This window comes from Rhinoderma darwinii, chromosome 1 (assembly GCF_050947455.1).
Source record: "Rhinoderma darwinii isolate aRhiDar2 chromosome 1, aRhiDar2.hap1, whole genome shotgun sequence".
NCBI lineage: Eukaryota > Metazoa > Chordata > Amphibia > Anura > Rhinodermatidae > Rhinoderma > Rhinoderma darwinii.
Genome location: NC_134687.1, coordinates 572,878,119 through 572,904,597, shown reverse-complemented (window position 1 = coordinate 572,904,597; position 26,479 = coordinate 572,878,119). Strand labels below are relative to the sequence as shown.

The following is a 26,479-nucleotide window of genomic DNA, read 5'->3' as shown; positions in this document are numbered from 1 at the left end:
CCCCTCCAAAAAAATTAATAAAAGTTAATCAATACGTTATATGTACCGCAAAATGGTGCCTTTATTAAACAATAAGCCCTCACGCGGCTACGTTGACAGAAAAAGACAAAAGTTATATTTTTTGGAATGCGACAATGAAAACTCAGAAAAAATGTCTCGTTTAGTAAGGCCCAAAATAGACTGATCACTAAAGGGTTATATGCAAGATACACATTCAGAATCCTCCGTTTGTGTTTTATTTGTTTGACTTCAGCCTGAGTGGCTTGCCTTTTGCAGGAAAATCTCTTTCACATGAAATTCTAATAGAAATTGAGATGCGTAAAAGTGGCAGCTGTCACAAGATTGACATTTATCCTAAAAGTGAAACTGGAAAAGCCAGAGACCTGCTCAGTACTACTTGAAAGGTTTACGAGACTTTAGACGCAAGTACAAAAATGTATCATCTGTTGGTTAATGCTGTGCTCAGTCAGACAGTGACCAACGCGTAATCTCTGTTATAAAGCACGATGTAAAGAAATGTTGGCTCCCCAAAGTTTCTAGACTAATGCACTGAATTCTTAAATTTGCTTGCACTACACAAATGGTAAGCCATGTTAAAGGGTAACTAAACATTTGGCAAACTTCTGACATGTCAGAAGTTTTGATTGGTGGGGTTCCGAGTATGGAGACCCCCACCAATCACTCAAACGAAGCAGCAGAAGCGCTCATGTGAGCGCTCAGCCGCTTTGTGTCCGGCTTTTTCCGGAAATCGATGTGTCGGAGTACGGCCTCAATAGAAAGTATATGAGCCCGTACTCCGATACGTTGGCTTTCCGGAAAAAGCCGAACAGAGACGAAGCGGCTGAGCGCTCACATGAGTGCTTCTGCTGCTTCGTTTGAGCGATTGTCACTAGGACACGTCAGAAGTTTGTCAAACGTTTAGTTACACTTTAAGATTGTGAGATCTTTCCAGAGAGACTGTTTGTTTTATGGGGTTTTGGTGCTCGAATGGAAAGGAATTTGTCATTTCATCTAAAATTACATGCAGCAGTGAGAAATGCCGGTCTCTGCTGCCATCTTTGAGCCACCGATGGCTTTATGACCACCACAGATATAAGAAGGGGTACTGTGGCTAGTACTATAAAGGGGACACTATGCCTGGCACTGTTAAGGGATCACTGTGGCTGGCACTTTTATTTGTGCAAGGATATTAGGATGGGAGTATTTTAACGTCACTTGAAACTTTTAGATAATTTTTCAAAATAAGCTGTGATTTGTGTGTACATGAAGAATAACACTTTCTGGCCATTACATGACTTGTATTCTGCCTTTTCTAGCAGTTTTCCCCTCTGCAGCCTCTATGTCTAATTCTCAGTTTTCTCTGAGCTAGTGGGTGGAGCCGAACTGCTATCATGTCTGCCATACACTGCACACAGAGGAGAGAAAAATCCTGCTCTCCTATCTCTATCTATCACATATATATATAGAAGCAGCAGCAACATGGAGGGCATTATACAGCAGTAATGAACAGAGTAGCTGTGAATTCAGCACTGGGGCAAGATATAACTCTTACTAGAAGTTGCTGTAGCATCTGTGTCTATCTCTACCTCTCTCTCACTCTGCTCCTGTTTCCTCCTCCCCTCAGTGAGCTGATAGTCCTTCTTTTCTAAGACAAGACGGAGAAAGCAGTAATTTCGGAGTGGGTGATCTGTTCGGAGGGAGGTGGGAGAAATGGAGGCTGATTATTGGAGAAAGACGTTTTCTCTAATAAAATATATTGCAGAGTTTCTTATATTCGCTTGTACTATTGATTTATACAAGTTTGTTCAAAGTGCAGCGCCCTATTTAAGGCGCACTATTTAAGGCTGGAATAATTTCTTTAAAGTAGGCAAGTATGTGTTAGAATGAATGAATAGGTTATGGAATTATTATTGCTGATATTCTCGCTCATTTCTTTTAAGGTTCCAATATGATTGGGATGATCTTTATAACGTACTAGAAAAAGTACCTGGTGCTGCCTGGGTACAACGTGTAGGTCTGTCTGTTTGTGTGTTCATTGGATTTGTTCCAAGGGTGCCCAGGAGGCCAATCCTTGCCCCCTTTTTTTTTTTGTTTACGGGGAAATCGCTAGTAGACCTATATACCCCAGCAGTTACACACTGTTCATTTCAATTTTAACTTTCTAAATATCTAACAGCTAAACTGGTAGGAAATGGAGTCATAAGACTGTGACAGAGCCTGTTGATTGAAAACATTGGCAGTTTTATTACCAGTTGGCCATAGACTATGGTTGGATCATAATTAAAAACCGCATCATGCATGAAAGCCCACTCAATGATGTGCTCGATCAGCTTGCTTTCTGACCTGGGTTCGGGCAGGAGTCTCTGCGCTTCTGAGAGCCACCTGTCTGATCTGTCACTGAGAAAGCCGAATGCTTCAGACCAGCAAACTGCCAAACCTTCTGCTTTTATAGAGGTAGTCGCACTTGCTGATGATCAATAAATCACAGACTTTTTATGAGCAGCACCTGTCTTCTACTTACTTCCTTAATTCCCATGGAAGCAGTAAGGGTGTACTTAGTTTATCACACATGGCTGTTCTATTTCGGACTAGTTTTTGTTAAATAAATAATAACACAGTGTAATTTGTCATGTGGTGTTGTTCATCTGAGGTTGTATTTACCTAATATTAGGACCTTCTAAGAACCAGATGTTTTTTTTATTATGTCCTGAAAATCATGGAATTCAAAGAGGGTGTACGTCTCATGACTAAGTACATCGCTGTGTTAGGTAATGCAGGAAGGGGCTGTGGTGCTGCTAAGAGTAGGCTATTAATGTAAAATCCCGGAAAACAACTAGTTTTTAGTCCCCGGACGTTTTCTTAGAAAAAGGCAACCGCATCACAGAAGAATTCTTATATCGTGACCTACTCACTTAAAAGACTCACTCTGTTTCCAGTTTTCGTGATTAAACTTGTGCATTTTTATTTATAATCTGCTATTTTATCCTACATAAACTCAAAGTACAGATTAATGGTATAAAAAAAATCATATCAAAATCTCGGTTTTTTTCGTTGTAGAGTTTTACATCCTCTGGTTCTACCTACTGCTGTGGGGTATCTTCAGTATTGACCAGCAGCAGAGCCCTTTTGAGTTGTTGCCAGGTTGTTGTAAATGCCCCAATCTGTGTTACCTACTGTATGTATTATTGCGCAATTAAATTACTTTTTTTTCATGTATTTTAAGACGTTCTTTACCATTATATACTTAATTGTATCACAGTTCCTTTCTTCTTTTGTCTTTGCTTGTATATTTTATATTCTAGCTGTTTATCAGCATAATTTCAGGATTTGCTTCCTGCTGTCCTGAAGAGAAAACTGCCTTTTTATTTTTGAATAAATAAACATTTTTTTTGTCACAGACCGGAAACAACAACATTTTGGGTATTCTCAAAAATGAATACTTGTTATAGACCAAAGTTTGAAGCTCTTGAACGTGAAATAATAGTTTATGAATTCTGGAGAACAATGACATGCTTGATCTTTTTTCTTCAGAGTGGAGGCTTATCTTTGAAAATCATTTTACAGTTTACGGTGCAAACAAAAAGTATTTCTATTTTACGATGTAACAGTATTGAATTTAAAGGGGTTTTCCCGAGCTTCTATGTCTTTTTGTTCTATTCAATTACTTTCAATTAATAATTTTTACAAAAGAGGGCTAAATAAATAATAAAAAAAATAGAAACCTGGAAAAAAGCAACTTTATTTTACACCTAAATAATCAACATTCTGTGATGAGGTTTGTGAAAAATACCAGTCAATGAATGGATATAAGAAAACTAATTTTGCTAATTATTTCTCATTAAACAGTTAAGTCAGTTAACCCTTTGCTGACATTTGGTGTCATAGCCAGCAAGGGAAAGTATTGAGCCCGCTCCATAGTGGTTGTCGGCTGTATGTTACAACCGACACTTTACTGCAACGGCCGGGATCGGAGATAACTCTGAACCAGTTCATTTAACCCCCTAGATGTCGTGGTCAATAGAGACCGCAGCATCTAAGCTGTTAGAAAGAGGGACGAAAAACACCTATAACGGCAGAAAAGTAAAAAAAAAATGGTTGCAGCGGGTAGGGGTTAAAACCTGAAAGGAGGAAGCAGCACAGCTGTAATGCTGCCTAGAGACCGTCACCAAAACTGAGTGACCAAGCAAAAGAGACTACTGAAACCTGTGAGAAAATTAGGACTCCGCTAGGACTCGTGCACTTCAGAACATGTAGTGACTCCTTATGGCACCAATTTATGGGGTTATTTTCCCCTAGAATTATTGCTTCTAGGTGAGAATACCTGCGTAATATGGCATTTTGTGGGAGCATGCCGCAATTAATTTTTTCCCTCCATAGATTCCATATCAATCTAAAAAAAACCTCAGATATTCTGAGGCACAGTAGGTTGCATGGAGCTTTAATGATAGTGTGTACATGAGCCGTCATGCAAATCACATGGGAAAAGCCTAAAAACTGCAATGTTAACTTCATGTGAACAGTTTTTGAAAGAATGTCACCTATTAAGACAGAATCAAGATTGTAACTGCTGCCAAAGGTGTCGTGACTATATAATGGTTTCAAGTGGGTGAATAATTATGCATTTAATTATTGTGTATTTAATCATTGTAATAAATGTAGAGCACTTTACAGAGATTTATGTTCCCTTGGAAATTAGTCATTTTCTCTTGGCCAGTATAAAAATGCCTAAAACTCATCATCTACATATAATCTACATACAAACTTATCCTGCTCTGATCATATCTTAGAGCCTATATTATAACCGGTTCAGGACCGGGCTATTTTTTTATTTTTTTTTGTCAAATCTGTTTTTATTGAATATGAAATACAGAAAAACAAAAGACATCAAAATATTACATCACAAGAACACAAAGCAATCTTCATCAACTGGTCCCACATACACTATTCCAGTAGCAATAAAAAACAATGGAGAGATTGTTGATATGAAAATTCAAATAAAAAATTGTATAACCTGCATAAAGCCAGTAAATGTATGTCTCCAAATAATAGGGCAAAAGCATATGTTCTAATACAGTTACTTGAGAAAAAAATATATATCTATAGATTAGACAGTTCTACCAGGCAGAATTCAATCCATTACTTCATCCAACACCGTATGGCTTACTCAAGTCAATGAAGTTTAGTAACAGGACCGGGCTATTTTGATCCTTCAGGACCAGACACCGTTTAGCCCTTTTTAGCACTCGTTAGTTAAACAGCTATAACATTTTTATTTGTTGGGCTAGCGAGTAATTTTTGCAATGTTTTTTTTCTGTAGACAATGCAGGTTTCTTTTTTTTTTTATCATTTTTTATACACACCTTTTTTGCTATTTTTAGGCTTAAAGTTTGAAAATAATAGTAAAAAAATAAGCTTTTTTACTTTTTAGCTATTTTTTTCTGGTAATAACATAGTTATACCCTAAAATAGACCTTTTAATATATTAGGGTAATTGGGTCAGGGCTAGTGTTACGACAATGATTGGCGGTGGGAACGTTTTTTTTGGGGTGTGTATTTTTGTTTTCTTTGCACTTTATTTTACTTTTATTTTTTATTATTATGGTCTGTCTCACAAAGGTCAGAAAAAACCTTTGGGGCACTTTATGTTTTTTACTTCTTTTACACCATGTTTTTCCACTGTAACTGGGACTGCACAACAGGGGAAATTAACCCTCTTATAGTGACTATTGTCACTGTTTGGGTTGTGCTGGGTCTAGTAAGACCCAGCAGCAGTCTGCCACTAATAGCATCCCGGCGATCATGTGACCAGTCACATGATCTCCGGGACCAATAGAGACAGTCGTGCTGCCTCTATTCATATACACAGCACTCATTGAGCGCCATGTACAAGAGATCAGAGAAAGCTGCTTCTATCTTCTCCTCAGGGTCCCCGGCAGTCACTGACTGTCAGAGACCCGACATTCAGCTGCCCGATCGCTCAGGTAGCAAGCTAAAACCTGCGCCGTAAATAGTCTATGGAGCGGGTTTTAAGGACCCCGACCGCCGGCCGTAAATACACAGCCATCGGTCGGGAACCGGTTAAGCATCTCTTCTACAGTTTCTTTCTGCTGGTTGCTACTTTGTCGACTTTTGCTCCACCAACATCTTAGCTACACATCTGTAGTGCTGTTTTGCATTCTGAAAGTGTTAGACCTCAATCAGGGCGTATTGTAGCCATGTTTAGGGAACTATAGTGCTATATGTTTGGTTTTAGTAGAAGAAACTGGGGACCTGGTGAGAAAAACTGGTACAATATGCCTTTTTGATTGAGACCATAGATTCCTTTGCTTCATTCATTTTCTCTACTGTGGTACTTCTCAGCTCCAGTACCCCCAACAGATCATGATTTGAGGTACTCTGGACCGATTGGCCTCCCAAAGTACTAGAGGATCCTCCAGTGGGCCCAGGCGCTTTTTTCAGCAGAAGGCTGTCCCATTTGGAGGGTCTGTGGTAATGCAGTGGTTGTTGTAAAATGTTCAAATAAAGAAGCAAAGATTTTACTACATTGCCGTGGATTTGTATATCTGGAATTTCTCCCTCCAACTCTATATCTTATGGGTTTGTTCCCAAATAACTTTTAAAGAGGCTTTGTCACCAGATTTTGCAACCCCTATCTGCTTTTGCAGCAGATAGGCGCTGCAATGTAGATTACAGTAACGTTTTTATTTTTAAAAAACGAGCATTTTTGGCCAAGTTATGACCATTTTTGTATTTATGCAAATGAGGCTTGCAAAAGTACAACTGGGCGTGTTGAAAAGTAAAAGTACAAGTGGGCGTGTATTATGTGCGTACATCGGGGCGTTTTTACTTATTTTACTAGCTGGGCGTTCTGACGAGAAGTATCATCCACTTCTCTTCAGAACGCCCAGCTTCTGGCAGATCACGCTGTGACGTCACTTCCCCAGGTCCTGCATCGTGTCAGACGATCGAGGGCACCAGAGGCTACAGTTGATTCTGCAGCAGCATCAGCGTTTGCAGGTAAGTAGCTACATCGACTTACCTGCAAACGCCGATGCTGCTGCAGAATCATCTGTAGCCTCTGGTGCCGATGTGTCCTCGCTCGTCTGACACGATGCAGGACCTGGGGAAGTGACGTCACAGCGTGATCTGCCAGAAACTGGGCGTTCTGAAGAGAAGTGGATGATACTTCTCGTCAGAACGCCCAGCTAGTAAAAGAAGTAAAAACGCCCCGATGTACGCACATAATACACGCCCAGTTGTACTTTTACTTTTCAACACGCCCAGTTGTACTTTTGCAAGCCTCATTTGCATAAATACAAAAATGGTCATAACTTGGCTAAAAATGCTCGTTTTTTAAAAATAAAAACATTACTGTAATCTACATTGCAGCGCCGATCTGCTGCAATAGCAGGGGTTGCAAAATCAGGTGACAGAGCCTCTTTAAGACCTGATTGATTACGTATCCTCAGTGCACAATGATAACAAGTTTACAAACCAGTAAAAAGTGAACGTGGTTACAGATCCAGTGCAGATTCTCTTTGAGTTTGTCGAATATGACAAAAATATATATTCCTCTAATGCTAAATATACCAAGGTTAAAGGGGTTGTCTAGGCTTGGAGCCGTTTTATATACTGATGACCTATCCACAGTTGCGGCTGCCTCCGGGTACTACAAGGATCTATGCAGTGGTCGATGCCAGAAGCTATACAGTGGTCGGAGCCTTCTTCCCGCGCCCGGATGCAGCCAGAACAGCTGGTCAGTGTGGGGTCCTGGTGTCGTACCCCCACCGATTTATATACTGATGACCTATACTGTGGATGGGTCATCAATATAAAAAACAGCACCTAGCCTGGAAACCCTTTTAAGTTACAGCAATACTTATATCAAATAAAGCCTCCTTCACTATCTAATCAGGATAGAAACCTGCTAGACATCCTTATCTGAATTTAAAGAAGCACGATCTATCATGTTTAATAACAAATCTCCGGGCAAATTATGCTATTCCCTTTTGAGCTTTATAAAAATAATGGAGATCTAATTTTACCAATACTACTACAGATCTTTGAGAAGTTTATGGATTCCAGGGTCTTGGATTGAAGCAGCTGTAGTCTTGATTCTCCAACTGGAGAAAGACCCACTTTCTATTGATTCATACAGACCTATTTCTTTGATAAACTGTAATGTCAAGCTCTTACCCAAGATCTTTGCATCGAGGCTTTCGAAGTGCATTTCTACTATTGTTTACCCCGACCAAACAGGCTTTATGCCTAGTAAATCTACATCTAACAATTTATTAAGATTATATTCTAATTTACAGGCCCAATTTCTAAATTCTGATATAGATGCGTCAATTATCTTTTAGATGCTTCAAAAGCCTTCGACTCTATTGAGTGTGGGGGTTCATCTGGGAATTGATGAAAAAAATTGGATTTGGTTTAAATATCAGTAAATGGATCCGGATTATTTATACCGCAAGGATAAAAATAAACTGTTTGTTGTCCAAGTCCTTGTCAATTTCCAGAGGAACAAGGCAGGAATGCCCCCTCTCACCTCTTTTATTCTCTATTATTCTAGAACCCTTGGCTATAAGATTACGTTGCTCATCTGAATTTACGGGTCCTAAATACAGAAATCATAAAGAAAGGATATCTCTCTGGACAAATGATGTAATTCTTTGTTTCGCAAACATCAAATTCTATGGTGTTTTCTCAAGCTTGAGAATAACTTGGGCAAAATCATTATTGATGCCTGTAAAGGATCTGCCAGGAACTACGTCTGTGGATACCCCAAGGGTTAATCAGTCGACACCTGAGGCCAGACCTCTTAGACTGACACCGGCTCCCACCAATCAGGGTGGCAGGCTCAGGAGTGGGAGAGCCTATCGCGGCCTGGTCAGTCGGACTTAGCTCCGCCCCCTGTCCATTTATACCTGCCGTTTTCTCTTCCTCATTGCTTGTTATTCTTCTTGGATTCCTGGCCCCACTGCTGCCTTGCTCCAGCCTGCTTCTGCCGTGCTTCTGCCTTGCTTCAGTTCCCGCTTATCCTGCTTCGCTCTGCCCCTGGCTTGCTTCCTGCTCCGTGCTCTGCGTTTGTATACTCCACTACATCCTGATCCTGACTGGCTCGTTCACCACTCCGTTTCCTCACGGTGTTCCGTGGGCTACTGCCCCTTCCCTTGCTTGTTCCCTGTTTGTATCCCCTTGCCCTTAGTCAGCGTAGGGACCGCCGCCAAGTTGTACCCCGTCGCCTAGGGCGGGTCGTTGCAAGTAGGCAGGGACAGGGCGGTGTGTAGATTAGGGCTCACTTGTTCCCTTCACCTCCTTCCTGCCATAACATAATAACAAGCCCATACCTAGTCTACCATTTCTCCTACGCTGACGCTATCATGGACCCCCTTGAGACCCTGACCCAGCAGATGCAGGGCCTCTCCCTACAGGTCCAGGCCCTGGCTCAGAGGGTCAACCAGTCTGACGCTGCCATAGTAGTACCCCTCACCTCACCTCTAGAACCCGACCTCAAGTTACCTGACCGGTTCTCAGGGCACCGTAAGACTTTTCTCTCCTTCCGGGAGAGTTGTAGACTTTACTTCCGTCTAAAACCTCACTCCTCAGGTTCCGAGAACCAGCGGGTGGGTATCATTATATCCCGACTCCAGGAAGGGCCCCAAGAGTGGGCCTTCTCCTTGGCTCCTGACGCCCCTGAACTTTCCTCCGTCGATCGTTTTTTCTCTGCCCTCGGACTCATTTACGACGAGACTGACAGGACTGCCTTAGCCGAGAGTCAGCTGGTGACCTTACGTCAGGGTAGGAGACCTGTTGAGGAATACTGTTCTGATTTTAGAAAGTGGTGCATAGCTTCTCGGTGGAACGACCCGGCCCTAAGGTGCCAGTTTAGGTTAGGATTATCTGACGCCCTGAAGGATCTGCTTGTTAGCTACCCCTCTTCTGACTCCCTAGACCAGGTTATGGCCCTAGCAGTACGACTTGACCGACGTCTCAGGGAATGTCAGCTTGAACGTTTCAATCTTTTCCCCTCTGACTTCCCTGCGATTGCCCCCGAGGTCCCGTCTCCTCGCTCTTCCACGGAAGACTCGGAGGTACCTATGCAACTCGGGGCCTCCATGTCCCCTCGACAACGTAGAGAGTCCCGCAGGAAGAATGGTCTCTGCTTCTATTGTGGGGGTGACAAGCATCTACTGAACACCTGTCTCAGGCGTAAGAATAAGCAGCCGGAAAACTTCCGCTCCTAAGTGATCATCGGGGAGGTCACTTGGGCGCACAGGTATTTCCCGTTAATATGAAACGCAATAAAATTTTGCTTCCCTTTCAGGTCTCGTTTGCTGGCCGGTCTGCCACTGGCAGTGCCTTCGTGGATTCTGGCTCATCTGCTAATATCATGTCTGTGGAATTTGCTATGTCTCTAAAAATGCCTTTTATTGATTTGCCTTATCCTGTCCCGGTAGTGGGTATCGACTCCACTCCTCTTGCTAATGGTTATTTTACTCAGCATACTCCTGTTTTTGAACTCCTTGTTGGCTCCATGCATTTAGAGCAGTGCTCTGTACTGGTGATGCAGGGATTATCGTCCGATCTGGTATTAGGTCTTCCCTGGTTGCAGCTGCATAATCCCACGTTTGATTGGAATACTGGGGATCTCACCAAATGGGGTAGTGAATGCCTGACGTCCTGTCTTTCGGTTAACTCTATTTCTCCCCGTGAGGAGGTAAACACGCTACCTGAGTTTGTTCAGGACTTCGCTGATGTGTTTTCTAAGGAGGCCTCCGAGGTGTTACCCCCTCATAGAGATTACGATAGCGCCATCGATTTGGTACCTGGTGCTAAACTTCCTAAGGGTAGGATATTTAATCTTTCATGTCCTGAACGTGAAGCTATGAGGGAGTATATCCAAGAATGCCTGGCCAAGGGTTTCATTCGCCCCTCGACTTCTCCTGTAGGTGCTGGCTTCTTCTTCGTGGGGAAGAAGGATGGTGGTCTTAGGCCGTGCATTGACTATCGGAACTTGAATAAGGTCACAGTAAGGAACCAGTATCCCCTTCCTTTGATTCCGGATCTTTTTAATCAGTTTCAGGGGGCCCAATGGTTCTCTAAGTTCGATCTACGGGGGGCATATAACCTTATCCGCATCAAAGAGGGGGATGAGTGGAAGACTGCGTTCAACACGCCCGAAGGTCATTTCGAATACCTGGTCATGCCCTTTGGGTTGTGTAATGCCCCTGCCGTCTTTCAGAATTTTATTAATGAAATTCTGAGAGATTACCTGGGAAATTTTCTTGTAGTGTACCTTGATGACATACTGGTGTTTTCCAAGGACTGGTCCTCCCACGTGGAGCATGGCAGGAAGGTCCTCCAGGTCCTCCGGGAAAATAATCTGTTTGCGAAAACCGAAAAATGTGTGTTTGGGGTACAGGAGATACCATTTTTGGGTCAAATCCTCACTCCTCATGAATTCCGCATGGACCCTGCCAATGTTCAGGCTGTGGCGGAATGGGTCCAACCTGCCTCCCTGAAGGCGCTACAGTGTTTTTTGGGGTTCGCTAACTATTACAGGAGATTTATTGCCAACTTCTCGGTCGTCGCTAAGCCTCTTACGGACCTCACTCGCAAGGGTGCTGATGTCCTCCACTGGCCTCCTGAGGCCGTCCAGGCTTTTGAGACCCTCAAGAAGTGCTTTATCTCGGCCCCCGTGCTGGTTCAGCCCAACCAAAGGGAGCCATTTATTGTGGAGGTTGACGCGTCCGAGGTGGGAGTGGGGGCCGTCTTGTCCCAGGGTACCAGCTCCCTCACCCATCTCCGCCCCTGTGCTTACTTCTCTAGGAAGTTTTCGCCCACGGAGAGTAACTATGATATTGGCAACCGCAAACTTTTAGCCATTAAATGGGCTTTTGAAGAGTGGCGTCACTTCCTGGAGGGGGCCAGACACCAGGTAACGGTCCTTACTGACCACAAGAATCGGGTTTTCCTAGAATCTGCCCGGAGGCTTAATCCTAGACAAGCTCGATGGGCGCTATTCTTTACCAGATTTAACTTCTTGGTTACCTATAGGGCTGGGTCCAAAAATATTAAGGCTGATGCACTGTCACGTAGTTTCATGGCCAATCCTCCTTCTGAGGAGGATCCTGCTTGTGTTTTACCCCCTGGTATAATCGTTTCTGCCACTGATTCTGATTTAGCCTCTGACATTGCGGCTGATCAAGGTTCAGCTCCCGGGAACCTCCCTGGGGACAAGCTGTTTGTCCCCCTGCAATACCGGCTAAGGGTACTCTGGGAAAACCATGACTCCGCACTATCTGGTCATCCTGGCATCTTGGGTACCAAACACCTCATTACCAGAAACTATTGGTGGCCTGGGTTGCCTAAAGACGTTAGGGCTTACGTCGCCGCTTGTGAGGTTTGTGCTAGGTCCAAGACCCCTAGGTCCCGACCTGCGGGCTTACTACGTTCTTTGCCCATTCCCCAGAGACCTTGGACCCATATCTCCATGGATTTTATCACCGATTTGCCTCCATCTCAGGGCAAGTCGGTGGTGTGGGTGGTAGTAGACCGCTTCAGCAAGATGTGCCACTTTGTGCCCCTTAAGAAACTACCTAACGCCAAGACGTTAGCTTCTTTGTTTGTTAAACACATTTTGCGTCTCCATGGGGCCCCAGTCAATATCGTTTCTGACAGAGGGGTACAATTTGTTTCCTTATTTTGGAGAGCTTTTTGTAAAAAGTTGGAGTTTGATCTGTCCTTCTCCTCCGCCTTCCATCCCGAAACTAATGGCCAAACGGAAAGGACTAATAAATCCCTGGAACAATATTTAAGGTGTTTCATCTCTGACTGTCAATTTGATTGGGTCTCATTCCTTCCCCTCGCCGAATTTTCCCTGAATAACCGGGTCAGTAACTCGTCAGGGGTCTCCCCGTTTTTCTGTAATTTCGGGTTTAATCCAAGGTTCTCCTCCGTTTCTCCTGGTTGTTCCAATAATCCCGAGGTAGAGGACGTTCATCGGGAACTGTGCACAGTCTGGGCCCAGGTTCAGAAGAACCTAGAGGCGTCCCAGAGCGTACAAAAGATTCATGCTGATAGAAGACGTTCTGCTAACCCCCGGTTTGTCGTCGGGGATCTGGTGTGGTTGTCGTCTAGGAACTTGCGCCTTAAGGTCCCGTCCAGGAAGTTTGCTCCCCGATTTATTGGGCCTTATAAGGTCATTGAAGTCCTCAACCCTGTATCCTTCCGTCTGGAGCTGCCCCCATCCTTTCGCATACACGACGTCTTTCATGCCTCCCTCCTTAAACGCTGCTCCCCGTCCTGGTCCCCCTCGAGGAAACCTCCTGTTCCCGTTCTCACCCCTGAGGGGGTGGAATTCGAGGTGGCCAAGATTGTGGACAGTAGGATGATCCAGGGCTCCCTCCAGTACCTGGTCCATTGGAGAGGATACGGGCCGGAGGAGAGGACTTGGGTACCTGCTCAAGATGTTCACGCTGGGGTATTGGTCAGGAGGTTCCACCTTCTCTTCCCCACTAAACCGGGTCCTCTTAGTAAGGGTCCGGTGGCCCCTCATAAAAGGGGGAGTACTGTAAAGGATCTGCCAGGAACTACGTCTGTGGATACTCCCAGGGTTAATCAGTCGACACCTGAGGCCAGACCTCTTAGACTGACACCGGCTCCCACCAATCAGGGTGGCAGGCTCAGGAGTGGGAGAGCCTATCGCGGCCTGGTCAGTCGGACTTAGCTCCGCCCCCTGTCCATTTATACCTGCCGTTTTCTCTTTCTCATTGCTTGTTATTCTGCTCTGCCCCTGGCTTGCTTCCTGCTCGGTGCTCTGCGTTTGTATACTCCACTACATCCTGATCCTGACTGGCTTGTTCACCACTCCGTTTCCTCACGGTGTTCCGTGGGCTACTGCCCCTTCCCTTGCTTGTTCCCTGTTTGTATCCCCTTGCACTTAGTCAGCGTAGGGACCGCCGCCAAGTTGTACCCCGTCGCTAGGGCGGGTCGTTGCAAGTAGGCAGGGACAGGGCGGTGGGTAGATTAGGGCTCACTTGTTCCCTTCACCTCCTTCCTGCCATAACATAGCCTTTGGGCAATACAGAATATGTGATAAGATTTCAATTCTAGGACCTTCTAATTGCTTTAAATATCTTGGTCTCTATATTAGCCGTGATTATTTTTTCCCCCTAAATTGTGTACCATTGTTTCAGGCTTTCAGAGATAAAATATCTGTATGTAAAAAGTTTCCTTTAACAATGGCTGATAGATTATCAAGAAGATGCTATTGCCTAAGATCCTATATGTTATATCGAAGGCACCGATTTGGATAAAGGAAATCCTTTTCAATAGTATAAATTTTATTTTTACAAATTTCATCTGAAACCGTAAACCACCTTGAGTTGCTGTAAAAAACACTGTTTATGGGGGTTTCGGATGGGGGGGTTAACAGTACCAAATATTTAACTCTATTACATTGGCGCCAAATGAAAACAGATTAAGGAGTGGGAGTGTGTCCCAGTAAATAAATAACTCTTGGATCTCCTATCAAAATATGGTTATAATTCCATTTACATATTTTCATATATTGGTGTCTGGGATACTTGGTTGTTTTCCCTACGAAGTTGCTTTATTTCACTTTTCTATTCAAAGAGCATAGAATGATATTAAAGGGAATGTGTCGCTAGAAATTGTTTTGTTTTTTTTTTTCAGTTAAACAGTTAGTATATAAGTGATTACACATTGTTTTAATTTTTTCACAAGTCAGGAAATATTATAAATTAGATTCTAATTTATAACATTTCCATGTGCTGGTCCCTAGAGGGAGCAATTCCCAAAATTGCAGCATTCGCAATGTGGTAAAGCAACCTCATTGCTTAATGCAGCAAATTTGGGGTAGACACACTCGCTCTAGTGTCCTCACACAATCCCCCCTCCCTTATCCTGGCTAGTGCCAGGAGAATGAGGGGGTTGAATCTTCAAACCTACTACAATGTGTGCCGCCATTTTCTGAGCGAATGCACAGTGTAGGAGGACTAGATACAGGGATAATCAGACAGTATAACACAAACATACACGAACGTAAAGCACACATCACATACACAAACATAACTTACCAGCTCCTGCCGCCACCGCTCCTATTCCTTGCGTCTTCGCTGCCTTGAACATATGGCCGGAAGCCGCGGCCGGAAGTCGTCATCTTACTGTCCGGCCGCGGCTTCCGGTCCACATTCGCTCTGCCGAAGACCTACCTTTTGGTCTGTGTGGGCATGCGCCGTTCCCACACAGACGGCGTGCGCTATAGTGAATTGAGCGGCTCCCGTTCGCATTCTCTATGGGGATGTATGTGCCGTATTCCATCTCTGTATGTGTCGTTAATCGACACATACAGGGATGAAAAAAAAATGGCAGCCCCCATAGAGAAGTAAAAGTAAGAATAAAGTAAAAAGTACAACACAATAACACAAATAAATAAAATTTATTTTAATATCAAACTAAAAGCAATATTATATAAAAAAAAAAAATTTTGGTGACACCTTCCCTTTAAGGGTTTGCTGAATATTAATGGGTACCTAGCCTTTACTCTCTTATAGCATGTTTACGCTTGCAAGAGTTGCAGAATCTATATAATAATTACTGGGTAGCTAGAGGGATTGTTCAAGTCTCCCACATCTTACATAATGAGGACTTGAGAGATTTTCTAAGCTTTAAAGCGAACTATGGTTTGACAGATGGGGATTTTCTCCAGTATCTACAACTAAAATCTGTTTATGACTAGTCAAAACGGAAAAACAAAATTTGTATTGAGCCAAAGGGTATACTGTATGAATTCTATTACTAGGCGAGGAGCTACCTCAAGGTTATATAAGTTATTTTTGAGCCAGCTTTCTAGCTGTACTATCTGTAATTCACGGAGAAGATGGGAGACTGATAAAGGTGAGCAGCCCGAAGAATTTCTGTCTAGAGTGTACCAACAAATACCTAACATATCCTCTAATAGTAACCATAGAATCTCTCAATTTATGATGGCCCATAGACCTTATTTTTCAGCCACTTTAAAAAAATAAATAAAAAAATACAGGGATATGACAATCTGATACATGCCCAAATTGTTTAGGCCCTGAAGCTAATTGGTTTTACCGTACATGGCGATATCCAAAACTGATTAAATATTGTAAGGAGGTGAATTCCTGTATATAGAATATTTTCCACTATGCAATCCCCTCAGATCCTAGGATTTGTTTACTGGGAGATATATCCCTGATATCTCAGATTAGTTGGAACCTTCATCCTATTAGTAAAATATTATTTTTGGTTCGGCCAGAGATTGCAACAAGATGGCTCTCGTCTGCTCCTCTGTAAGTCAGAGCTTGGGAAAAAAAAGTCAACACATTTATTACTAATTAGTTCAGGTTGTCCTGTTCAAAAGGCAAAAGTGAAGTCTTTATGAATCGATGGGATCATTGGATTAAGAAGTTCCCAACTATGAGGTCATAGAGTCAAGCTTGTGGGAATTTCTTTGTATATTCACTTTATGATTAAAATTAGATAAAAAGAAAAAAAGTGAATGTGCACATTATGTATAGATGGAGAGTGGGCCCTCAAAATTATTTTCTCTGGTGGGCCCAGGGGAACCCAGTCCGACACTATTTAAGGATATGCCCTAGAGAGAATAGCGGTGGCAATTCTTGATGCACTGACCTTAATGGTGTATCCTGTGAAATACTGACCTGTTGTGGGTACTTGAGCACTGTAGTTGACAAACACTACTCTAGAGATTCTGTTATAATGGCAACATTTCCCAGAATGCAAATCACCAGAGAAAGTTCCATACAGAGTTGGAACAAGCAGGAAATATTGTTAGATTTGAGCCCAGTAAGAACCCAGCATACGTGTTAAAAAGGTCTTTTTACCTCTCCTGACATGTCCATTTTAGTAAATACTTAAATTCCCCATGAAATACCAATTCTGGTACATAGTTTCTCAGAACTCTGCATTGTGCAGTTTCTTGGTTATTCTTCCTAGTAATTTATTAATAAATTGACAACTGGATGTTACCATCCTCCTTGTGTGTCCCTACACAGTGTTAGGTCAGATTCACACGAGCGAGGGGAAACTCGGAAGTGAAAAACTTGACTTTTTCAGGTCTGTGGTGCCCCCATGTGGGTTTCGTTTTCACGGATCCCCATAGAATTGAGTCTAAGAAGGGATCCGTGAAAAATGAACAAAATAGGACATGTTCTCTTTTTCAATGGACCCTTCACACGGTCTGTTGAAACAAGTCATGTGAACGGCCCCATTAAAATACATGTGTCCGTGTGACGGCCGTTACACGGACGTACTCTACGTTTGTCTGAATTTGGCCTAACTCTGTCAGCACTGATTGGACAGTGTCCGTCTACGTAGGGACACACCCTCAACTGGCAACTCCTAGTAGTCAATTTAGTCATAAATTTCTAGGTGGAATAACAGAGGAATAGCACAATATCAAGTTCTAAGAAAAGATGCTCCAGATTTGTTATTTAGTTGGGAATACCACTGTTTACTAAAACAGACATCAGGAGAGGTGACAGGTCCTCTTTATTGTTACTGTGGATAAAAATGAACTAAAAGACATCAGGTAACTCCAGATCAGTACAAAATACATAAAACAATGTATTTGCAAGAGTTGCCTAACTTTTTATGTATGTAAACTGTAGAGGGTAAAAATTAAAAAATGACAGTATAATAGGTGTATGTTTCCTCTTATTCAAATATAATAAATCTGCCTGTGTAAACGTTTAAAAAAAAAATATTTCGCAAAATTTATCATTAAAAAATGTAGGGCAAAAAAATGCCATAGAATCCAGATACAGGCGTTGGCAGGCAAATCCAAATTGCACACGAAAGCTTGCGGAGTATAGACATGCAATTAGCACCTAGATACGAGTGCCCAACCTGTCACAAACACCCCGCACATTTAGTCCTGCCACGTGTGCTGACAAATATTCAAGTGGATCTGCCTGCCACAAATATAACAGACACACTTCCCAACGCGTTTCTGCACCACATAGGGGAGCGTCCTCAGGGGTATATTTTGTCTAGTTATCTTTATTAGTGAAAGGCCGGTCAGCATGTATTATGCTGTTCATTTAAATTTCGGCACGCATGAGACATCTGATATCGGTCCCAGTGCGCGCCGGCGAAATGCTGAAATCTTATACACATCAAACCCCACCTCCCCAGCCACGAGCAAGGTCGAGCCACACCAATAGGATCTTGAGACGTCAAAACCGACGCCCATCCAACCCATGTGGTTGTCTATGTGCCTTTTTATCATTCTTGTTTGCGAGTTTTTGGTTGTCACTCTTTGAGCCCCTTCTCTTGCTGTTGCACAGCGTTCGGTTCGGTGCTGTGTCGGTTCTGTGTGTTTGGCCGCCTTTGGCTCCCCCCCGTTACCAACGATGCAGTATGCATTGATTCTATTGGCCATGTGGTTACCAGGGGGCCGGCCGGTTGGATGGGCGTCGGTTTTGACGTCTCAAGATCCTATTGGGGGGATGGCAGGCTTTCTCACGACCGACATTAATACTGATAGGTGGATGTGTGATGCGAGGGAGGTGTTCTCGGAGTGTGAGTTGTTGCCGCAATCGCATAACCTGAGTGTGAATAGTGCTTTCAAGCACCTGACTAAAACTTACAAGGACCACATAAGATCGTGGTGGGAGGTCCAAACCATCGAGACCTTCTTAAAGAATAACCTCGTGCCTAGGGGGCTTAGAATCTCACTCACTCCAGCGGTTAGGCTTCGATCAGGGGAGCTGCTTGTTAAATGGGAGAGGGAGTCGATTGACTCGTCTCTTAGGTTCATGAGTATTCTGCTAGAGGAGGAGAAAAATTTGCTATCACGCAGCTCTAAGGAGCTTAAAGAGGGAATAGAACAGGTTAAAAAGTTCTTCAACAGGCCATAGAGAAGTACACCGCACATATTAAAGAGCGGAAGCATTTTTAGTTCGTCCGCGACACTACTGATTTTAAGGAGGGTAGAATTTTTGAGTTTGGCGTTAAACAAATAGGATATCGAGAAATAGACACTGAGTTGTCTTCCTCTGAGCCAGATGTATCTGATACTGACACCCAGAGATACTCATTGAGAACGACCCGTAATAAAAGAATTCAGGGCAGGGTTAACCCTCGTGCCATTCAGAGAGGGGGAAATAGGGGAAGAGCCTCCACTAGGGGAGGTGGTTTTTTAGGCAGGAGCCACCCCATCCTAGACTACTTCCAAAGGGATCCCAGGGATGTTTAGCACCGGGGGGATGCCGCAATGACGACGAGATGCAAATTATTAATCTATCTGAGAGAAACCTATCCCACTATGAAACTGCAGTCCGCAAAAAGGGGTTATCATTCGTTCCAACTAATAAATTTGATCTCTTTTCGTGGGTAAAGGATTTGAACCTGTTCATTAGAAAATTAAAGTGGAAGAAGTTCTTCTGCACACACGACAGGAGACAATGTGCTGAACTTGGCATCGATGAGGAGGATCTCCCTCATGTAAGGGTCCTACAGGGACTACTTGATGAGGGACAACGAGTGGTGGGGGAGGGCCCATTCACCGATCTTAGGGTGGCCTCGACCACTAATCCACCTATAAATGATAATACACCACTGGATGTCTTTTTGACGGTTGTTACAAACCAACTAAAAAAACTTGAGGTTGGCAAACATCTCCCCTTTAATTTATCTAGGGAAGAATCATTGGCACTAACGACATTGGAAAATGATGGTGCGATTATAATAAAGCCCTCAGACAAGGGGGGAAATGTGGTGATAATGGATCGTGCACAGTATGTCATCATGTGCACGAATATTCTCAAAGATAGATTATGTTACCAGGTCTTGGAAGATAATCCAACAAAAAAATACATGGTTGAGCTGAGAGACATCCTGACAGAGGCAAAATGTGCTAGGATTATTGATGCACGTGAACTCTCTTTCATTATTGGGAATTTCCCACAGGTGGCAACGTTTTACAGCCTCCCTAAGGTCCATAAGGGTCTTAATCCACTTAAGGGAAGACCTATTGTCTCTGGCATTGACAGTGTGTCACAAAATGCCAGTCTATACGTGGACAGGATCCTGAGGCCTTTTGTCACGGCACTTCCATCATACGTGCGTGACACGATGGAGGTTTTGTGCAAACTGGAGGGCATCAGAGTTGACTCTGATGTTCTGTTGGCGAGTCTTGATGTAGAGGCTCTCTACAGCTCCATCCCACATTCCCTTGGATGTGAAGCTCTGGAGTATTTTCTGAAGGAGAGAGGTGCTCAGTTTTATGTACATAATCAATTTGTCCTTCGGTTGCTCCGGTTTGTGCTTGAGCACATTTTTTTTGTTTTTGAGCATAAGTTCTTACACCAGCTCAGAGGAGTGGCTATGGGTAGCCCCTGTGCTCCCAGTTATGCCAATCTTTACCTGGGCTGGTGGGCGAGAGAATTCGTGTTCTGCGAATGGAGAGATATTTGTCTTCCATTCTGTTGTGGATAAGATTTATCGACGACGTCTTCATCCTATGGTCAGGTACGACAGTGGAATTTAAAGAGTTTGTGTCGATCCTAAATGTTAATGACCTGGGTCTCTTTTTCACATCGGAGATCAGGGATAAAAGGATAACATTTCTTGACATCCAGATAGAGAAGACGGATCAGGGACACATTAAGACAGAGATGCATAGGAAAACTACTGCTACGAATAACCTGCTAAGATGGGACAGTTGGCATCCTAGATCTTTAAAGATGGGAATACCCAAAGGACAATATATAAGAGCTAGGCGAAATTGCACTACTATATCCGACTTTAGAACATCTGCTACGGGTCTGAGGAACCGATTTGAGCATAGAGGGTACCCTAGTAATGTGTTGAAGTCGGCATACCAGCATGCTATGGTGGCTGACAGGGAATCCCTACTTAATCCGAAGGTACGCCCAAAGGAGGATAATGTTATTAGAATAATCGGTACCTACGATGCTGCACATCAGGAGGTCAGGAATATACTTGCATCCCATTGGGACATACTTAAAACTGACCCTGACGTTGGAAATTTGGTTGGAGATTGACCACAATTTACATTTCGTGGAGGCCGGAACCTTAAGGACCGACTGGTACACAGTCATCTGGCGGGAACGGTGGCTACCACATGGCTGTCTACCAACACTGTGGGTTCGTATCAGTGTGGTCGATGCAAAGCCTGTGCTTCTGTCCTTAAGAGCAAGACCTTTAAGAGTAATGTAACGGGAGATGTGTTCCACAACAGGGCATTCATCAACTGCCTTACAAAAGGTGTAGTATACCTTATTACCTGCAGCTGTGGGCTGCAATATGTGGGCAAAACGAAGAGAGAATTCAGACGTAGAATTCGGAACCACATATGTGATATTAATTGCAAAATAGACACTACAATTTCAAAGCATGTTTGGGAATGTCACTCTGGAGATTCTTCTGTCATTAAGTTTCAGGGTATGGAATGTGTTAAAGCACCAATTAGAGGAGGTGATTGGGATAAACGTATCCTACAGAAGGAGGCCCGGTGGATTTTCAGGATGCAAACTGTCAAGCCACTGGGTCTTAATAAATCGATCTCTTACGCTCCATTCCTCTAACTATATGGGGTGCCCTGTTTTTACTGCTCGTCCCCGTTTGATCACTGCTTAGCTCATGGTACGTCTGGTATTTTTCCTTATATCGCATCATGTTGATGCGGCTGTGCCATGCAGGCTGGTCTGGGCCGTTGCGGTACATTTACATTATGTGTGGGATTATGGCACTCCATTTTTGCTGTCTTATGTATGGCGAGTGGTGCTCCACTAGTGACACCATGTTGGATGCTGACGTCTGCTGGGTCATCATTATGCATCATATGCCTAGGATACTCCGTTTACATGGCCCCTGTTTGTCTCTGGGTTCTTTGGTCATCGTGTCGCGGTACTGTTGTTGTATCTTTTATTCTGGAATATATATGTGGTTGTCTATGTGCCTTTTTATCATTCTTGTTTGCGAGTTTTTGGTTGTCACTCTTTGAGCCCCTTCTCTTGCTGTTGCACAGCGTTCGGTTCGGTGCTGTGTCGGTTCTGTGTGTTTGGCCGCCTTTGGCTCCCCCCCCCCGTTACCAACGATGCAGTATGCATTGATCCTATTGGCCATGTGGTTACCAGGGGGCCGGCCGGTTGGATGGGCGTCGGTTTTGACGTCTCAAGATCCTATTGGTGTGGCTCGACCTTGCTCGTGGCTGGGGAGGTGGGGTTTGATGTGTATAAGATTTCAGCATTTCGCCGGCGCGCACTGGGACCGATATCAGATGTCTCATGCGTGCCGAAATTTAAATGAACAGCATAATACATGCTGACCGGCCTTTCACTAATAAAGATAACTAGACAAAATATACCCCTGAGGACGCTCCCCTATGTGGTGCAGAAACGCGTTGGGAAGTGTGTCTGTTATATTTGTGGCAGGCAGATCCACTTGAATATTTGTCAGCACACGTGGCAGGACTAAATGTGCGGGGTGTTTGTGACATGTTGGGTACTCGTATCTAGGTGCTAATTGCATGTCTATACTCCGCAAGCTTTCGTGTGCAATTTGGATTTGCCTGCCAACGCCTGTATCTGGATTCTATGGCATTTTTTTGCCCTACATTTTTTAATGATACATTTTGCTAAATAAAATGTATTTTAAACGTTTACATGAACGGTAGAGGGGTGTTCAAAGATGGACATACACCATAATAAAAATATACAATTCAGAAGTAAGTAAAGAAAAGTTAATGGTCTAATTGTATTGTATGCATATCAGGCTAAACATTAACCCGTTAGTGACCACCAATACGCCTTTTCACGGCGGCCACTAATGGGCTTTATTCTGATGCATAAGCCTTTTCACGGCGCTGCATCAGAATAAATAAACAGAGCAGGGAGCCGTTAAATCTCCCTGCTCTCAGCTGCCAGAGCTATCTGAGGGCTGGGGGCGTCCCTGCTCGAATGGATGAGATCGATATCAGTATCGATCTCACCCGTTTAACCCCTCAGATGCGGCGCTCAATAGATGTCTTTGATGGGAAAACCCCTTTAATTCAGCAGTGGCCGCTTTCTACCTGTGCTAATATAATTAATTTTCTCTGTCCTTCAGAATACATTGTTCCTTAAATTTCACAGATGTTTATTTCTCCTGAACCTCATAAGTGACCTCCTCATTTGTCTACATGCAGCCCTACATACACCGTTCAGACATAATTAAAACCACTTGCCTAATATTGTGCAAGTCCCTTTCGTGCCACCAACACAGCTCTTATCCGTTGAGGCATGGACTCTACAAGATCTATAAATGTGTCCTGTGGCATCTGACACCAAGACAATAGCAGCAGATCCTTTAATATTTGTAAGTGCTGAGGTGGAGTTTTCAAGGATAAGACTTGTTTTTCTAGCATATCCCACAGATGCTCGATTGGATTGAGGTCCTGGGAATTTATAGGTCAAATCAACACCTTGAACTTTTGTCATGTTCCTCAAAAAATTCTTGATCAATTTATCTAGTGTGGCAGGGCTCAATATTCTGATGAGAGAGGCCACTGTCATTAGGAAATACCCTTGGCATGAAGGGTTGTACTTGGTCTGCAACAATGTTTAGTTAGGTTGTACGTATCAAAGTAACATCCTAATAATCTAATATATCCCACCCGTTGACAGGCGCCATTGTAAACAGATAATCACTTCACCTGTCAGTGGTTTTAACGTTATGGCTGGTGTATAGCTCAGGGCAAGCTGTGGTATTTCTTGTTTACTTCCATTTCTGATTCTAGCAGAAAACCTTTAGATCTTATGACCTATTATGTCTTGGTATAATCTTTATAGCCTATTGTTGATACTCTTATCGACTCTTTTGCTGTTTAAATCACATTTTCATTTGCATCACCATTTTTTCTTTCAGAATTTTTCTCTAGGTTGAGAGTACTATGTTCTTGTGGTTTCCCTATACCAGAAATGTGTCCTTTAGGCCGGATTCACACGAGCGTGTGCGTTTTGCGCGCGCAAAAAACGCTGTGTTTTGCGCGTGCAAAAGGCACTTAACAGCTCCGTGTGTCAGCCCCGTATGATGCGCGGCTGCGTGATTTTCGCGCAGCCACCATCATTATGACACTCCGTTTGGATTTTTGTAAACAGAAAAGCACGTGGTGCTTTTCTGTTTACATTCATAGTTTAACAGCTGTTGCGTGAATCACGCGCGTCCCACGGAAGTGCTTCAGTGTGGTGCGCGTGATTTTCACGCACCCATTGACTTCAATGGGTGCGCAATGTGCGAAATACGCACAAAGAACGGACATGTCGTGAGTTTTACGCAGCAGTCTCACGCTGCGCAAAAATCATGGACTGTCTGCACGGCTCCATAGACTTATATAGGTCCGTGTGAGATACGTGAAAATCATGCGCGTTGCACGGACGTATATAACGTTCGTCTGAATAAGCCCTTCTAGTCAAGACATTTACATAATATAATATACTTTGTCTTTTTTATTTTATTATCCTGCTGATGCCAAACAATTTATATTCTTGTATTTCTTTCCTTACAGTATTATTCAAGATAAGTTCTGTGGCATCATTAATATCTGCGTGGAAAGTCTCCATGATGTAATGACGGAAGATCCGGAAACAAATTCATACAAGGAGTAAGTGCAATGCTAAGTATCTTCATCACTATTTCATTTTGCACTTAATAATTGACAGCGGCTTTTAGTATAATATTAAAGTGTTTGGCATACTACAGGGCAGGTAAAACTTTTATAGATTTTGAGAATGTTCAGCCTGGAACAGATTTCACATAGTCACATAAGTGATGCTGTGCATACTGTCTTGGTCATGTCAATGTTGAACAGTTTCTTGGCACAATGAGCACATTAAAATTAGATCTCGGCATACCCCAAAGTTTATTGTATAAAATTGACCTTCATCAGACCATCTAGTGATAAGTACGATAAAAATTCAAATTTTATACCTATTAACACCAGATGGTCTGATGAAGGTCCAATGTTGAACAGAAATATTAAAATATTTAAGTTTGACATTTTCCTTATCGATCCCTTTTTTTTTTGTGAAACTTTACATTGGTGTTTGTCGAGTTCTAATTTAATTTGGTCAAGCAACAATATCTCCTGGCAGAATGTCATAGTGTTACTGATCCTACAGTACAAGAAAACCATTCTATGCTGCCTTTTTGTGGTTATAGGACTGGATATAAATAGATCATTATATAAATAACTATATTGACCATTGAGTTAGCAATTCAGTCAGCCCTAAGTTAAATCCAAACTAAGGGAGCTCAACTTTGCTAATATTTCTTTGTATTCCAATACACCTATGCCCTTAATCACTTTGGTTTCTCATCTTTAAATTTCTACAGCTCTGTATTTTTTTCAGGACCCAAAACTCTACACAATATTCCATGTGTGATCGGACTAATGATTTATATAAATGTAAAACAATGCTCTTATCCTGTGTACCTGGGCCCCTTTTGATGCATCCCAGAATTTTACAGTATTTACAGAGCCTTAGCAGCAGCTGTCTGGCACTGGCTGCTACAGTTCGGTTATACTATCAACTAACAAAATGAAGACCCTTTCTATGTAATTTTTCCAAGTGCATAAACTTACGTATTAATTTGTTATCCTGTAACGAAAATACAAGACAATAGACTGTTGTCTAAAGGAGTTAGAAGTGGAAAGCTGACAAAAAAAACAATAATTGTCTTGGATGAAAATATAGAAGTACAGCATTGCAATGAAAAATTTGTTTTATAAATAGTGACCAGGTATCCAATACATTTTCTGTCACCCAGTCATCCATGTACATTTACTACGGGGCTCTGTGAACCATGTAATCAGAGGCTCATGTGTGCTCTATTTTATCTGACAATGTTACCTAGCTAACCTAACAAGTAATGATCATGCCTCAAAAGATAAGGCTGGCTTACCTCTTATGGGAAATATACTTGACTTTGTGTTTTTGTGAAGGTATAGCTTTACTTAAAGGGCCACCAAACATTTATTATAATGGAATAACACTATTCAAAAATGTTGATTGGTTATATAATAAATTTGCCCGTGTAAAAAGGCCTTAAAGGAGTTTCGTGAAACGAAAAAACCACCTCTACATCATTAATATAAGGCAAACTAACCAACTTTTTAAACACTGGCAAAAAGTTACTGTTACCCCATTTATCCCTCTTCTTCTGCTGTCATCACGCACAAATCACCCCTAATTCTGTGCGGTCCTGTTTACCGATCCGTCATTTTTTACGTTAAAATCAGTGGGCTGGCCTTTAAGCATTTTCTACTGAGCATGTGCTGATCGGCTTCCCAGATGCATGTTAAATTCACCTTACCCATTGAAGAAACCGTATTGAAACCGTTGAAAAAACAGTAAGGAACTTTAAATGGAAGACACACCAGCGCAATGATGTC

General features: G+C 42.8%; 1 protein-coding gene across 1 annotated transcript in view; it reads left to right on the top strand.

The window, feature by feature from the left end:
• The window catches only part of IPO11 (importin 11), a 511,812-nt gene that overhangs the window by 385,226 nt on the left and 100,107 nt on the right, over nt 1-26,479 (top strand). The window contains exon 28 of the mRNA XM_075839216.1: nt 24,593-24,688. Coding sequence (XP_075695331.1) covers nt 24,593-24,688 — 96 coding nt within the window. The remainder of the gene's footprint in view (nt 1-24,592; nt 24,689-26,479) is intronic.